Consider the following 11,864-nt stretch of genomic DNA (forward strand, 5'->3'; position numbering starts at 1 on the left):
AAGCCAGTCTGGCTTTGCAGGCCTTGGACAGCAAAAGCCGAGCCCCTTTGGAGGCACAGGCGCAAGCCAGTCTGGCTTCGCAGGCCTCGGCGAGCAAAAGTCCGCATTTGGCGGTGCATCGGATGCTGCTCCAAACCTGAAAGAAGAGCCCAGCTTTGGGTCTACAGTCACAGTCGGCTCGAACAATGGTTCAACACTGCCATCGTTTGGAAACCCAGCGCAGCAGTCAGGCTCCGTTTTTGGCCAGAAGACTACAAACTTCTCGTTTGCTACTAATTCCTCGTTGGCTACTAATTCCTCCTTCGCCTCGGCAGACAGCAGCGCCGACACGCAGCAACGCAAGCGTGACGAGTCGACACCTACGCCCCAGCCACCTTCAGGTCTCAACGGTCTTGCAGGGGGCTTCAACCTCGGAACCACCTTCAAGAGCGATGGAACCGCCACGGACGATCCGGCCAAGCCCGCAGCTCCTGGTGGCGGTTTCTTCGGAAGCGACTTCGCCTCAATGGTCCCCAGGTCCGGTTTGCAGCCTCCCAAGACCCCGGGAGACAATGGATCAACAACGCCAGTGTCACCGCCAAAGAAGACATCGTACTTCCCCGGTACGACACCGCAAGTGCCACCGCCGACGAAGCAGGAGCCCCAAGAGGACGCACCACTACCGCCGGACTTTACAAAGGCTGCAAACAAGACCGAGCCTACCGACGATGCACCACTTCCGCCTGACTTTGTCTCATCAAAGCCAAAGTCGCAGCCCGCAGATGATCCCCTCCCGCCAGACTTCCTGCCGAACAGGGCGTCGGGGTCTACGGACGAGCCGCTCGCTGGCAGTCCTGGCGTGAAGGTCGAGGCTCCTAGCTCTTCGCCGGAACCCGGGCCTTTGGACGAAGATGAGGACGAGGACTTTTCTGCTTCCGAGGAGGGCGAAGAGGGCGATGAAGAGGGCGATGAAGAGGGCGAGGAGGGAGAGGAGGGAGAGGAGGGATCGGAAGAGGAGGAGGAATACTCCGATGAGGAGGAGGAGGAGGAGGAGGAGGAAGACAGGCCCTTGCCGACGACACTTGGCAATCACAAGATCGACCGGCCGGAGAGCGAACCCAAGCCGCTCTTTCCTCCTACACCTGCGCCTGCCAAATCAGAGAGCACACAACCTTCTCTGTTTGGTGCAAAGCCCGGGGCCTCGCAACCTCTCTTTGGCGGTAAATCTGCCCCTAAGCCGACAAGCTCGCAGCCACTCTTTGGTCAAATGCCAAAGACTGCGCCGTTGTTCCCGACAGTCCAACAGGCCAAGTCCGCTCAAGTTGGTGCGTCTGCGACACCGAGCTTCCAGCATCCACGAGCACAAGCAAACCTCCGGTCACCAAGTCCTGTTCGACCTTCGTCACAGTCCAGTCATCGACCGACGACGCGTAGGGAGCCCTCTGCCCCGGGAAGCTCGCTGAGCGCATCGTTCCAACAGTCGAAGCCGCCAACACCACGAGTGTCCGACCTTGAGGACCAAGAAGATGAACGTATTCGGGCACAGCTGGCGCAAGAGATCGAGCCTAGCCGGACGCTTGATGACTTTGTCGCACACCAAAAGTACACGGGTACCTCGGAGAAGACGGGCCATGCTGCTCAGATCGAGGCGATTTACAAAGACATCAACGGCATGGTCGATGCTCTTGGGTGGAACGCACGATCCATCAAGTCTTTCACAACGTACCACAAGCAGCCTCAGCCTGGCCATAGCGTCGACCGACCGACGCTTCAGGATGTCGAAGCTGATGGCAAAGACGGCGCCTGGTACGAGCAGTTCGCACTCAGCGAGATCAAGGACCTCGAGGATCTCGAAGACAATCTGTCCAAGGAACTGGATGAAGGTCGCATCCAACATGTCCACGACAAGCTCGTCCAGCTCCGTCGCCTCATCCTCGAGAAAGCCAAGCTCATGACCCGCATCAACGACATCCGGCGCCAAATCATCAACCGTAGGGATCCCGACAGGGTCGAATCCAGCCGCAACGCCGCCCTGCCAAAGGAGCTCGCCGATACGCAAAAAGCGCTGCGCACCGACTACGCAAAGCTTCTCATGCTCCTCTCCCAAGCCGAAGAAGCCGCCATCCTGCTGCGCTCGCGCCTCGCATCCCACGCCGCCAGCGCAGGCAACACAACAGCAGTCCCTAGCATGGACGCGGTCAAGAAGACAATCATCAAGATGACGTCCCTCGCCGAGCGCCGAAACAACGACATTGCCCTGCTCGAGAGCCAGATGCGCAAACACGGTCTCCAAGATCAGAGCCGGCCCCAATCCTCGTCCTCGCCCTTGACGCACGCCAACGGCGCTGGAGCCACGACGCCCCGCCGCCGCGGCACAGAGCTCAGAAGGAGCATCGCGGAGACGCCGTTCGCCACGCCGCCCACGCGCGGCAAGATGAGCATCACGGCCCTCAACATGCGCGCGCTGACACCCGAGGTCGCCGACTCGACGCCCAGCAAGGGCTACGGCTTGTCGTACGACACGCAGGACAAGGCCGCGGGCGCCGAGCTGGCGCGCCTGAGCGATATGGTCGACGACAGCATCGAGGAGCTGCGGCAGACGGCGCGCACGCGCAGGGCTGTCGCCCTCGGGCTCCGGAACGCCCTGTTGCAGCGCGGCGTGCGGCAGCTGAGCACTGGCTGAGGCGCTGCGGTGCTGATGCGTCGCCGCGCATACCGAGTCGACGGGGACTATGGCGGAGATGGCTAGATGGTCGTTGCGTATATAGCATAGCGCGGAACTCGCTGTTTATGCACTTCACTGCACTTCACTTCACTGCACTTCACTTCACTGCACTTCACTTTGATGTACTCGCTTCGTGACACTGGCACTGACACTACCGCTCCCACCACCACGGCCTCGGACGCGGGTCCAGCGCACGTCCATTCGCACTGCGACTCGCACACTCCAGGTAACGCGACACGACGGTGGCATGCATCCTCGCCTGGCAGGTGTATCTTCTGCGCCTGTGAGTCGGCCCACGAGCAGCATGCTTACCAGCTTCGTGCTGCATTCGATGGGCTCGTGCGGACCGGGTTCTGCAGCGTCTAAAGCCCAACTCGAAACTCGGCTGCTTTGCATGTGAGAGAGTTTTGGATGACGGAATTCTATGCTTGAATCTCTCGTGTGTGTGTGAAAGAAGGAGAATACACGGTTCAAAGTATACAGTAACTTGGCCCGTTTTCCAACTTTCTGCAGGTCGTGGAAATCGAAAAAGTCGGATCGGAAGCAAAGTGCGGCAGCATGACAGTCCGGCGGCCCTCTATGCCGTCTGTCAACGAGGTTGGGCAATTGTTTCCGCATCGCACTCGGTCTCGCTTGCCTGGCCTGAGAGTACCGGGGTCTAGCGTGAGTGTGGGGTGCAGTAGGGCGGCGGCTACAAGGCTCTGTGGGGTTAGACAGCCGTCCGAGTGCGAGGTGATGCAGGGCCGACTCCTGGCCGTTAAGTGACCGTCCTGCGCCGTGTCGGTTAGTGGGAGATGGCGGCCGCGCGCAGTGGGCGAAAGGTGCTGGCCCGTGTCGGGTCGTCGGAGAGAAGGCGGGAAAGTGGCGGCGGTGATACGAAGTAGTGGAGAGGTAGCGTCCCGAGATGCGGGTGGGGAATAGTGCGGGTTGCTCGGTGTGAAAGGTCATGTAGAACTCAGAGACGGATATTGCGCTGTCGGTGCATAGTTACATCTAGGTACTCGAGCTTGAGGGTCGTCAAAGCATACAACTCGAAAGGCGTTCATGGGCACTTGATTCTCGTAACTACAAAATGTTTAGCAATCTCACTGTGGACAGCATGTCTAGTCCGCGAGGAGCCGCTTCGTGCTCTGCTCGCGAAATCTTGGCGTCCTGTTGAACTTTAGTGGTGGTTTAGTGGTGGTTTAGTGATGATTGGGGCAGCACGTCACTTGAGTAGCGTAGAAAGTACCGCAAATCGTCGTGCATGCATCTCGAGACTCGAGGTTAAGGCCAAGCAACGAATGCCAAGCAACGTTGGCCAAGCAACGTTGGCAATGTGTTGAGGCTGTTGGAAGGAGCGGGTTTTGGTGCAGATGCGGTCTAGCTTCCTCTGCCAGAGCCTTTTCGATTCTAGAAGATGAGGCTCTTCAGCACATCTCCATCCTGCAGACTCAGCGTGGGAGCGTGGGTTGCTCAACAAACGAACATGGTGTGGGGGACGTTCACACCGCAGCCGCTTCCGGGGAAAGACGACCAATCACATCGGTCTGCTGCAGCTTCGGCTCTGTCCCCGCACGTATCCCCGCAAGTCGATGAAAAGTTTCTCGGGCCTTTGAAGACGATGACGATGTTGCGGACGATTTTCTGCTTCTGGCAGCGAAAGATGCCCGTCGAACGATGCGGCGGTCAGCGGACATGGACGACGGTAGCGCAGTACGTGTTCACACACAATGGGTAAGGCTCGATGGAGACATCGGCGCCGGAAAACATCTCAGGGTTATTGTATAAGAGAAGCGACTTGCGCTGCGAAGTGATCAGCAAACACCTCGAGCTTCCAGCCTTTCGATCCACTATTCACGCTGCAATCGAGATGGTGAACTTCAAGTGGGCAACCGCAGCAGCCCTGCTTTTTGGGCAGGCGACTGCATCTCCTCAGTCGCAGATGTTCGAGAAGAGACAAGCTAGTGGTGCAGAACCGGCTGTGATCATCCCTGGAGCTTCTTCCTACAACGGGCTCAACCTTGTCCCCCAGATGGGATGGGACAACTGGAACGCGTTCCAGTGCGATGTCAATGAGAGTCTACTGCTCACCACCGCGCAAGATATGGTTGCGTTCGGTCTCCGCGACCTTGGATACAATTACATCATTCTCGACGATTGCTGGTCGGTTGGCAGTAAGTTCATCAGTCAACTACCAACTCTCTCAAAGACTAATACGCGTTCCAGGAAACGAGAGCGGCTACCTTGTTGAAGACAGCTACAAATTCCCGAGCGGTATGAAGGAAGTTGCCGACCAAATTCACAAACTGGGCCTCAAGTTTGGCATGTACTCTTCTGCCGGTGTCTTGACTTGCGGTCGATACCCAGGTTCGCTAGGGTACGAGCAGAAGGATGCCGACCTCTGGGCTTCTTGGGGCGTCGACTACCTGAAGTACGACAACTGCTTCAACCAGGGCCAGTCTGGAACTCCCAAGTTGTCTTTCGATCGCTACAGTGTCATGTCTGAGGCTCTCAACGCAACCGGCCGCGACATCATCTACGCCATGTGTAACTGGGGAAATGACGACCCATTCGACTGGGCCTACAGGATCGCAAACTCTGGACGCATGTCTGGTGACATTTACGACTCTTTCAACCGTCCGGATGATCGCTGCCCCTGCACTGAAGCTATTGGCTGCGCTTGGCCAGGGTTCCACTGCTCCGTTATGAATATCTTGAACAAGATGCCTGCCATCACCTCCCGTACCATGTCTGGCTATTTCAACGACATGGATATGCTCGAGGTTGGCAACGGCGGCCAGAGCGATTCCGAGTATGTCGTTCACTTCAGCATGTGGGCTATCAACAGCTCGCCCATGCTCATCGGCACAAACGTCGGCACTCTGTCTCCCGCCAATCTTGCCATCTACTCCAACCCCGCCATCATCGCTATCAATCAGGATACTTCAGCCAGTGCTGCCAAGCGTGTCTGGCGCTACCTGGTTGATGCGGACGAGACCGGCGAGGGCGAAATCTCGCTTTGGACCCGCAGCCTGGCGAACGGTGATCGTATCGTTGCTCTTTTGAACGCTGGCAACACGACTCGCACAATGAACGCTACCATCAACGAGGTCTTCTTTGACGAGCGCACCGCAGGTGCCTACCGCGCCCCGGCTCAGCTCAGCCAGACTTGGGACGTCTACGACCTGTGGGCGAACCGTATGTCCGAGGCCGAGGCTGGCGCCATTCTAGCTGGCATGAACGGTACTACTGTACAGATCAGCAGCAACAGCACGACCAGGTTCAACGCCTCCGCCATGTCCTATGCTGATGGTGTCAAGGCCATGCACCCTGCTCTCTGGGGGCAAAAAGTTGGCACCCTTGCCCCTGGCGGCCGCTTCGAGGCTGAGATCGAGAGGCACTCGGTCGGAGTTTACAGGCTGAAGTCCCAGGAGGCAAGCATGACGAAGAGGGACGAGCTCTAGGTGCTTGGACCATGACTAATGAACCAACAAAATTGTACATTTGTGTAATCAGATTCCTGCACAGCCAGACCACCTGCTTAGGAATCGTTGTATTTCCACTACCTTGTGATAGTGACTGCTGTCCGTGGCACTCGCGCAACGCGCCTCGTGGCCTGCATGCAGCTGCGCATAAACCTACCATCAGCCTCAACTTTGCACCGTCACGCCATGCAGTGTAACGCGTATCACCTCTCTTCCTGTGAGCCAGGCCATTGCGATCTTGTAGTTCTACCTCGCCATTTGCCAACCCATCGCCCGCATTCGGTCACGCTGTCAGCATTCATGGCTGTGCGGCATCCTTGGCGCTACGACCTTGACCGAGCGGCAGCGTGCTGCCTTGGAGACGAAGTCGTTTCCTTTCGACCGCCGCTAGCCACGAGTCGGACAATCTCGCATCTCACAGCCGTCTTCTCAGCCACAGGCAGATTCTCGATCGCTCAAAGACGAAGGTGTCGGACGAACTTGCATTGCGAGATCCGCTGGCACTGGTTGGCCGGTCTGAAGTTGAACCGCGTCCGCCTCACCTCAGAAAGCTCAGCGGTCGAGCTTCGATCAGTAATCTGGCTCGTCGCATGTGGAGAAGAATCGGGTAAGGGCTACTTATGTCACGAAACCAATCAGGGCGGAGGTAGAACATGCTTTGCGTAACGTATCGAACGTGGGACTTGGAAAGCGCGTTCGGACGACCCACTGGGAGCGGCAGAAAGGGGGTCCGACTGCCACTAGCGGTGCGACTAGGTAACGGCGACGTGAACATGTGCATGCCGTGGTGAACATAAAGAGGAGCCCAATTCGGCAAATGCGACAGTCTCAGTTCGATACTGACAGCTGCTTGTTCCATGTTAACTCCAGGCCGCTCAGAATTTAAAAGCTGAAGAGCGCTGTTTCCCACGGAGCAGGAACACGACCGCGTGGACTCTCATATTTAACACGTCATGCACAACACCATACTTCTCGCCCTCTGGGCAGGAGGATCTTTCATTCTCTACAAGATCGTTGCACATCTTCTCACAGAGCGCTACTATCGCAATGAAGCCAAGAGGCTGGGCTGCGAGCCTGCGTACAAATTCAAGCTCCTTGACTTTCAGGGCATCCGAAACGTTTCGAGAATGATCGCAGCTGACAAGAGGTTCCACATCCCCGAGTACATCAAGGGACGTGTTGACAATGCATGCGCCGACGAGGGCAGGAGCATCACAACTTTCGACCAGAAGGCTTTGGGTGTCCGGAGCATGTTCACGGTCGACCCCAAGAATGTACAGGCTGTTCTCGCTACGCAGTTCAAGGACTTTGGATTGGGCGAGAAGAGAAATGTCAATTTCTCTGCTTTGCTGGGACAAGGCATTGTAAGTTCCATTGTTATGTGACTCTTGCGAGTAGCACTGACCAGGCTCCTAGTTCTCCACAGATGGTGCCGAATGGCAACATGCGCGAAACATGCTTCGACCTCAGTTCGCGCGCGAGCAGGTCAGCGACCTCGACCTTGAGGAGGAGCATATCAAGAATCTCATGCGCGTTATCCCCGTCAACAAAGATGGTTGGACGGATGTCACAGACATACAGCCTCTGTTCTTCAGGTTGACGATCGACTCCGCTACAGAGTTCCTCTTCGGCGAGAGTGTAGATTCACAACTCACAGCCCTGGCAGACTACGCCTCAAGCCGGCCGTCCATGGTAGTGAGCGAGAAGGATTTTGCAACTTCTTTTGACGCAGCTCAAGCTAGTGTCGCCATGGCTACTCGCATGGGTGAACTGGGGTGGCTAGCTTTCGACAAGACGTTCAGACACAATCGCGATGTCTGCTGGACATTCATCGACCACTACGTGCAGAAAGCGCTTAACCTAGAGAAGGCATCTGGAAAGCGAAGCGCTAGCGGGAAACAGAAGTATGTTCTACTCGACGCACTTGCTGAATCGACAAGGGACCCCATTGAGCTTCGAGCACACATGATCTCGATTCTGCTCGCGGGTCGCGACACAACGGCCTCGCTGCTCTCCTTCACCTATACGCTCTTCATAAAGCACCCTGAAGTCTACCAGAAGCTTCGCAGCATCATCCTGGAAGAATTTGGTACCTACAGCAACCCCCGCAACATCACTTTCTCGACCCTCAAGTCCTGCACCTACCTCCAATGGGTGCTGAACGAGACCCTTCGTCTTCACCCGGTCGTGCCTCTCGACGGCCGCAGAGCTCTCAAGGACACGACCCTCCCCACCGGCGGTGGAATGAATGGCGACAAGCCTGTCTATATCCGGAAGGGTACTCAGGTCGATTATAGCGTGTACGTGATCCAGCGTCGCAAGGACCTCTGGGGTGAGGACGCCAATGAGTTCCGTCCCGAGCGCTGGGATGCAAGGAAATCTGGATTCGAGTACCTGCCGTTCAACGGTGGGCCCAGAATCTGCATCGGTCAACAGGTAAGCGACCTCTCACACATTCTGCCATCTCACACGCTGACTCGCAACAGTTTGCCCTTACCGAAGCTGGATATGTGCTCGTGAGGCTTGCGCAGCGATTCGAAAGCATTGTTGGTGTCAACAACAGCTGGGACAGTGTGGACAACGGTGGGCAGGGCTACTTCAGGACTAAGCTCAGTTTGACTGGGTGTCCTGCCGACGGCGTCAAAGTCAGGATGAAGGAGGCTCAGGAGTGATGGGTTGCAGCTTAAACACCCTGTAACGAACGTATGCCAATAGCGACCAGTTCAAGTGGAATCAGCATCAGTACGCTTGCTCACAGACATAACACTTCCCACACACCCCCGACAGCTCAGGCACGTCTCCAAATTCCCCACCACTCAGGCAGGTGGGCGACAGTACAGATGGAACGAACAAACATAGATGTGTATACATGTATCAAAAGCGCACGAGTAGCGCGTAGCTACGGGTATCCCAGAACGCCAAGCAACGGCAACGCTCAACTGCAACGAGACGGAAAATCACAGGTACTCTGCCACAAGTCCCTTGCACGCCTTCAAGAGCGCCATGTGTCCGACACGGGCGACAGCATCGGCTGCGAATTGTCCGTGCATCGTCGCTTCGCGGCCGTCACATCGCCGTGCAGTTCCAGCGAGCGCTTGCGCCGAGACCGCGCTGCGTCGTTGTCCGTATCCGCGTCCATTGGTGCTGTATCCGCGTCCATTGGTGCTGTATCCGCGTCCATTGGTGCTGTATCCGCGTCCATTGGTGCTGTATCCGCGTCCATTGGTGCTGTACCCAGCTCCGCCGGGCGCTGCTGCGACTGTCGTGCTTCTCGCTTGCTGGTCAGGTACTTCTTCCACTGCGTGACGGCGTAGACGGCCAGGGTGGTGCGGTTGAACTGCGCCGCGATGCGGGTGGGTTTGATGCCGAGCCAGTCGACGCGGCTCAGGCCCAACAGCGCCTTGTTCTCAAATGCCTTGGCCAGCTTCGTCGTCAGGAACTCAATCTGCACCTGGTTCAGCGTGTCGTCCCGCAGCGCGAATTGCAGCGTCAGGTACCCCCTCGGCGCCTTGGCTAGCTCGGGCATCCGCTGCGCCTGGCCCATGTACGGTTTCAGCGGCGCGAGCAGAATGTGCTGGTCGTTGGGTAGCCGATGCCAGAGGTGCGATGGCGTCAACAGACGCCGCTGGTCCATGCATATGCGTTGGTTCAGGTGAAATGTGGAGAATGGCTTGTCGCCATAGGTCTTTGCAAGGTCCCTCAGATTGTCGATCAGAGCGCGGGTAAAAGACCATGGGCCCGGTGCCGCGGTCACTTGGTCAATGGGGCATGCGCTGAGTAGCTCGAATTTCCTTGTCGCCTGCTTGGCCGATTTGGTCATGTTGCTGGAGTAGCAGGTATCCAGGATGGTCAAGACGTCGCTGTCGTTGTCGTCGGATCTCAGAATCTTCTCGATCTTGTCCCAGTTTGCGTGTGCATCCTTGTGGAATCCCTTGCCTTCCCTCGGGTTGATGCAGGCGGCGAGTTGCAGGTATTTCTCGTTCTCCTGATATACGCCGTGTCCGGTGTAGTACACGATGAGAAGATTGTTCGGTCCGTCGTGTTCTTCGATGAACTTGCCGATACGGCTCTTCAGTTGTAGCTGGGGCTTTCCCTTCATGTTCAGCTCGACGATCTCGGTCGTGTAGCGGAAGCGGTCGCGGAACACAGCGTCGAGCTCTTCTACCTGTCGTCCATGTCAATGTCACTTCAAAAGTTGAGCATGCCTGACTGACCTCCGGCCATGTCTTGAGCTCATCGAGCTCATCATCCCATTTGATGATGAGAACCGAGACATCGGTATAGCCCTCTGGGAGCGACATATTCTTTGCGATGGCCTCATCCCACCAGATCCGCATGTGATCAGCACGTTGCTTATCCGCATCATCTGTAGGACTCGAGGTGCTTGGTTCTAGAAGCTTGTCCGGCGACGGACTTATCTCGCCAGACTGGGACGCATCATCAATCCCCGTAACCTTGATGTCTGCGTGAATGACCTTGTGACCGAAAGAATTGGTCTGCTTGTTGATCGCATCTGTAGTCATGGCTTCTCCTAGACGCGCCGTTGAGCAAAATTGAATAGTCATGGCGTTGACCGGCAAGTCACAGTCAAGTCTTATCAGACCTGGAGGTGTTCACAGTAGCCGCCCGCACACACCGGTCACGTTTTCTGTGGCTTTCAGACCCCATATTGGAAGGAGCGCTCAACACGGCAGAACGTTCGCATTTAGAGCGGCTCACCCCGCCTGCTCGAGCTACCGGTAGGCTAGCGTGCTTGCTGACCACACACACGGTGGGGGCCAAACGCATGCCGTACCCATCGTCTTTCATCCCGACCTCCTACAGAGGCGAGCACAGTCGGTTTCCGGTTGTCGCGTCAGCGTTGTTCTCGCCGCACGGTCCACACGACAGGGGTCCTTCCACACCTGTGCTAGTGGATTACAGGGGTATCGGTGTAATGTAAATTGTGTAACGTAGTTTACAAGCGAGTCGCCAGTACAAGCGAGTCGCCAGCCCCAACCAACTTTGGCACCTCCAGAGGCGTACAACTTAACCACATCATGAGCTGATATATAGATATTAATGCAGTAGATTAAGCAGTATCTGCAATATCTTTTTTACACGTGCGTGAGTTATGCCCAGTCTCTCTGCACCTCTTGCAGCGCGCGAGAGCCTGGCGGCTAAGGCCTAATTGCTCTCTATCTTGACACTGTTCACGCTCAATCTGCTGGTCAGCCTCACGTTGCGCAAGTAGAGCCTCTCCAGCTCCCTTTGTTAAGACCCTAAACTGCTGTATACGCTTTTTTTTACGCTGTTTGCGCGCTGACACTGCCTCATTAGCCTTCTTAAGGCTGGCAATCTAATCGCGCATCAGCTCAGCTAAGAGCATCATCACCTCAGCGCCCTTCTTGAGCTGGCTAATCGCCTTAATAATTGAAGCTGGTGATGAGCTCTTATGCTGTTGCACGCGCTCACGTATCAACGTTGATTAAGCTTCAAGCTCACGTACGTTGCTCAGCGTAGGCTGGCGGATGGGTAGGGTAGGGTAGGGTATAGGTATAGTCACGTGATTTATGGGTAGGAACTAGGTAGGGTACATGAGGTACCCTACCCAAACGGTTTGGGTAGGGTAGCACGTGACTGGGTATAGGTATAGGTAGGGTAGCACGTGACTAGGTATAGGTATAGGTAGGGTAGCTAGGTAGGGTCTAGGA

At 56.4% G+C, this 11,864-nt stretch overlaps 6 protein-coding genes across 6 annotated transcripts in view; 3 read left to right on the forward strand and 3 right to left on the reverse strand.

Moving 5' to 3' along the window:
- Positions 1-2,734, forward strand: part of M421DRAFT_352612 (uncharacterized protein) — a 4,976-nt gene extending 2,242 nt beyond the window's left edge. The window contains exon 2 of the mRNA XM_033589584.1: positions 1-2,734. This exon is cut by the window's left edge and continues 7 nt beyond it. Within this exon, the coding sequence (XP_033442897.1) occupies positions 1-2,662 (2,662 nt within the window). The 3' untranslated portion in view covers positions 2,663-2,734.
- Positions 2,735-3,914, reverse strand: M421DRAFT_352461 (uncharacterized protein). Its single transcript, XM_033589583.1, has one exon. The coding sequence runs from the start codon at positions 3,650-3,652 to the stop codon at positions 2,807-2,809; it is 846 nt and encodes a 281-aa protein (XP_033442898.1). The 5' UTR covers positions 3,653-3,914; the 3' UTR covers positions 2,735-2,806.
- Positions 3,915-4,069: 155 nt separating this feature from the next.
- M421DRAFT_426714 (glycoside hydrolase family 27 protein) lies at positions 4,070-6,220 on the forward strand. Its single transcript, XM_033594482.1, has 2 exons — positions 4,070-4,860; positions 4,913-6,220. The coding sequence occupies exons 1-2, from the start codon at positions 4,557-4,559 to the stop codon at positions 6,148-6,150; spliced, it is 1,542 nt and encodes a 513-aa protein (XP_033442899.1). The 5' UTR covers positions 4,070-4,556; the 3' UTR covers positions 6,151-6,220.
- A 413-nt stretch (positions 6,221-6,633) lies between these two features.
- M421DRAFT_426715 (cytochrome P450 52A12) lies at positions 6,634-9,145 on the forward strand. The gene is made up of 3 exons (XM_033594483.1): positions 6,634-7,535; positions 7,588-8,607; positions 8,658-9,145. Exons 1-3 carry the CDS (start codon positions 7,125-7,127, stop codon positions 8,841-8,843), a joined length of 1,617 nt encoding a protein of 538 aa, XP_033442900.1. The 5' UTR covers positions 6,634-7,124; the 3' UTR covers positions 8,844-9,145.
- An 18-nt stretch (positions 9,146-9,163) lies between these two features.
- Positions 9,164-10,736, reverse strand: M421DRAFT_104941 (uncharacterized protein; the record flags this gene model as incomplete). Its single annotated transcript, XM_033587076.1, has 3 exons — positions 9,164-9,315; positions 9,406-10,336; positions 10,386-10,736. The coding sequence occupies 3 exons, from the start codon at positions 10,734-10,736 to the stop codon at positions 9,164-9,166; spliced, it is 1,434 nt and encodes a 477-aa protein (XP_033442901.1).
- Positions 10,737-11,257: 521 nt separating this feature from the next.
- The window catches only part of M421DRAFT_410079 (uncharacterized protein), a gene marked incomplete at its 3' end in the record, with an annotated part of 2,835 nt that continues 2,228 nt past the window's right edge, over positions 11,258-11,864 (reverse strand). Inside the window, exon 2 of the mRNA XM_033590376.1 lies at positions 11,258-11,374. Within this exon, the coding sequence (XP_033442902.1) occupies positions 11,258-11,374 (117 nt within the window). The remainder of the gene's footprint in view (positions 11,375-11,864) is intronic.

The sequence above is a fragment of the Didymella exigua genome (assembly GCF_010094145.1).
Source record: "Didymella exigua CBS 183.55 unplaced genomic scaffold M421scaffold_64, whole genome shotgun sequence".
Taxonomy (NCBI): domain Eukaryota; kingdom Fungi; phylum Ascomycota; class Dothideomycetes; order Pleosporales; family Didymellaceae; genus Didymella; species Didymella exigua.

Bases quoted from the DNA above. Each gene is read 5' to 3' on its own strand.
- M421DRAFT_352461 (XM_033589583.1), bottom strand. From the start codon at position 3,652: ATGACCTTTCACACCGAGCAACCCGCACTATTCCCCACCCGCATCTCG.
- M421DRAFT_426715 (XM_033594483.1), top strand. From the start codon at position 7,125: ATGCACAACACCATACTTCTCGCCCTCTGGGCAGGAGGATCTTTCATT. The intron at 7,536-7,587 runs GTAAGTTCCATT...CCAGGCTCCTAG, and splicing joins CTTTGCTGGGACAAGGCATT to TTCTCCACAGATGGTGCCGA. The intron at 8,608-8,657 runs GTAAGCGACCTC...GACTCGCAACAG, and splicing joins GAATCTGCATCGGTCAACAG to TTTGCCCTTACCGAAGCTGG.
- M421DRAFT_426714 (XM_033594482.1), top strand. From the start codon at position 4,557: ATGGTGAACTTCAAGTGGGCAACCGCAGCAGCCCTGCTTTTTGGGCAG. The intron at 4,861-4,912 runs GTAAGTTCATCA...TACGCGTTCCAG, and splicing joins CGATTGCTGGTCGGTTGGCA to GAAACGAGAGCGGCTACCTT.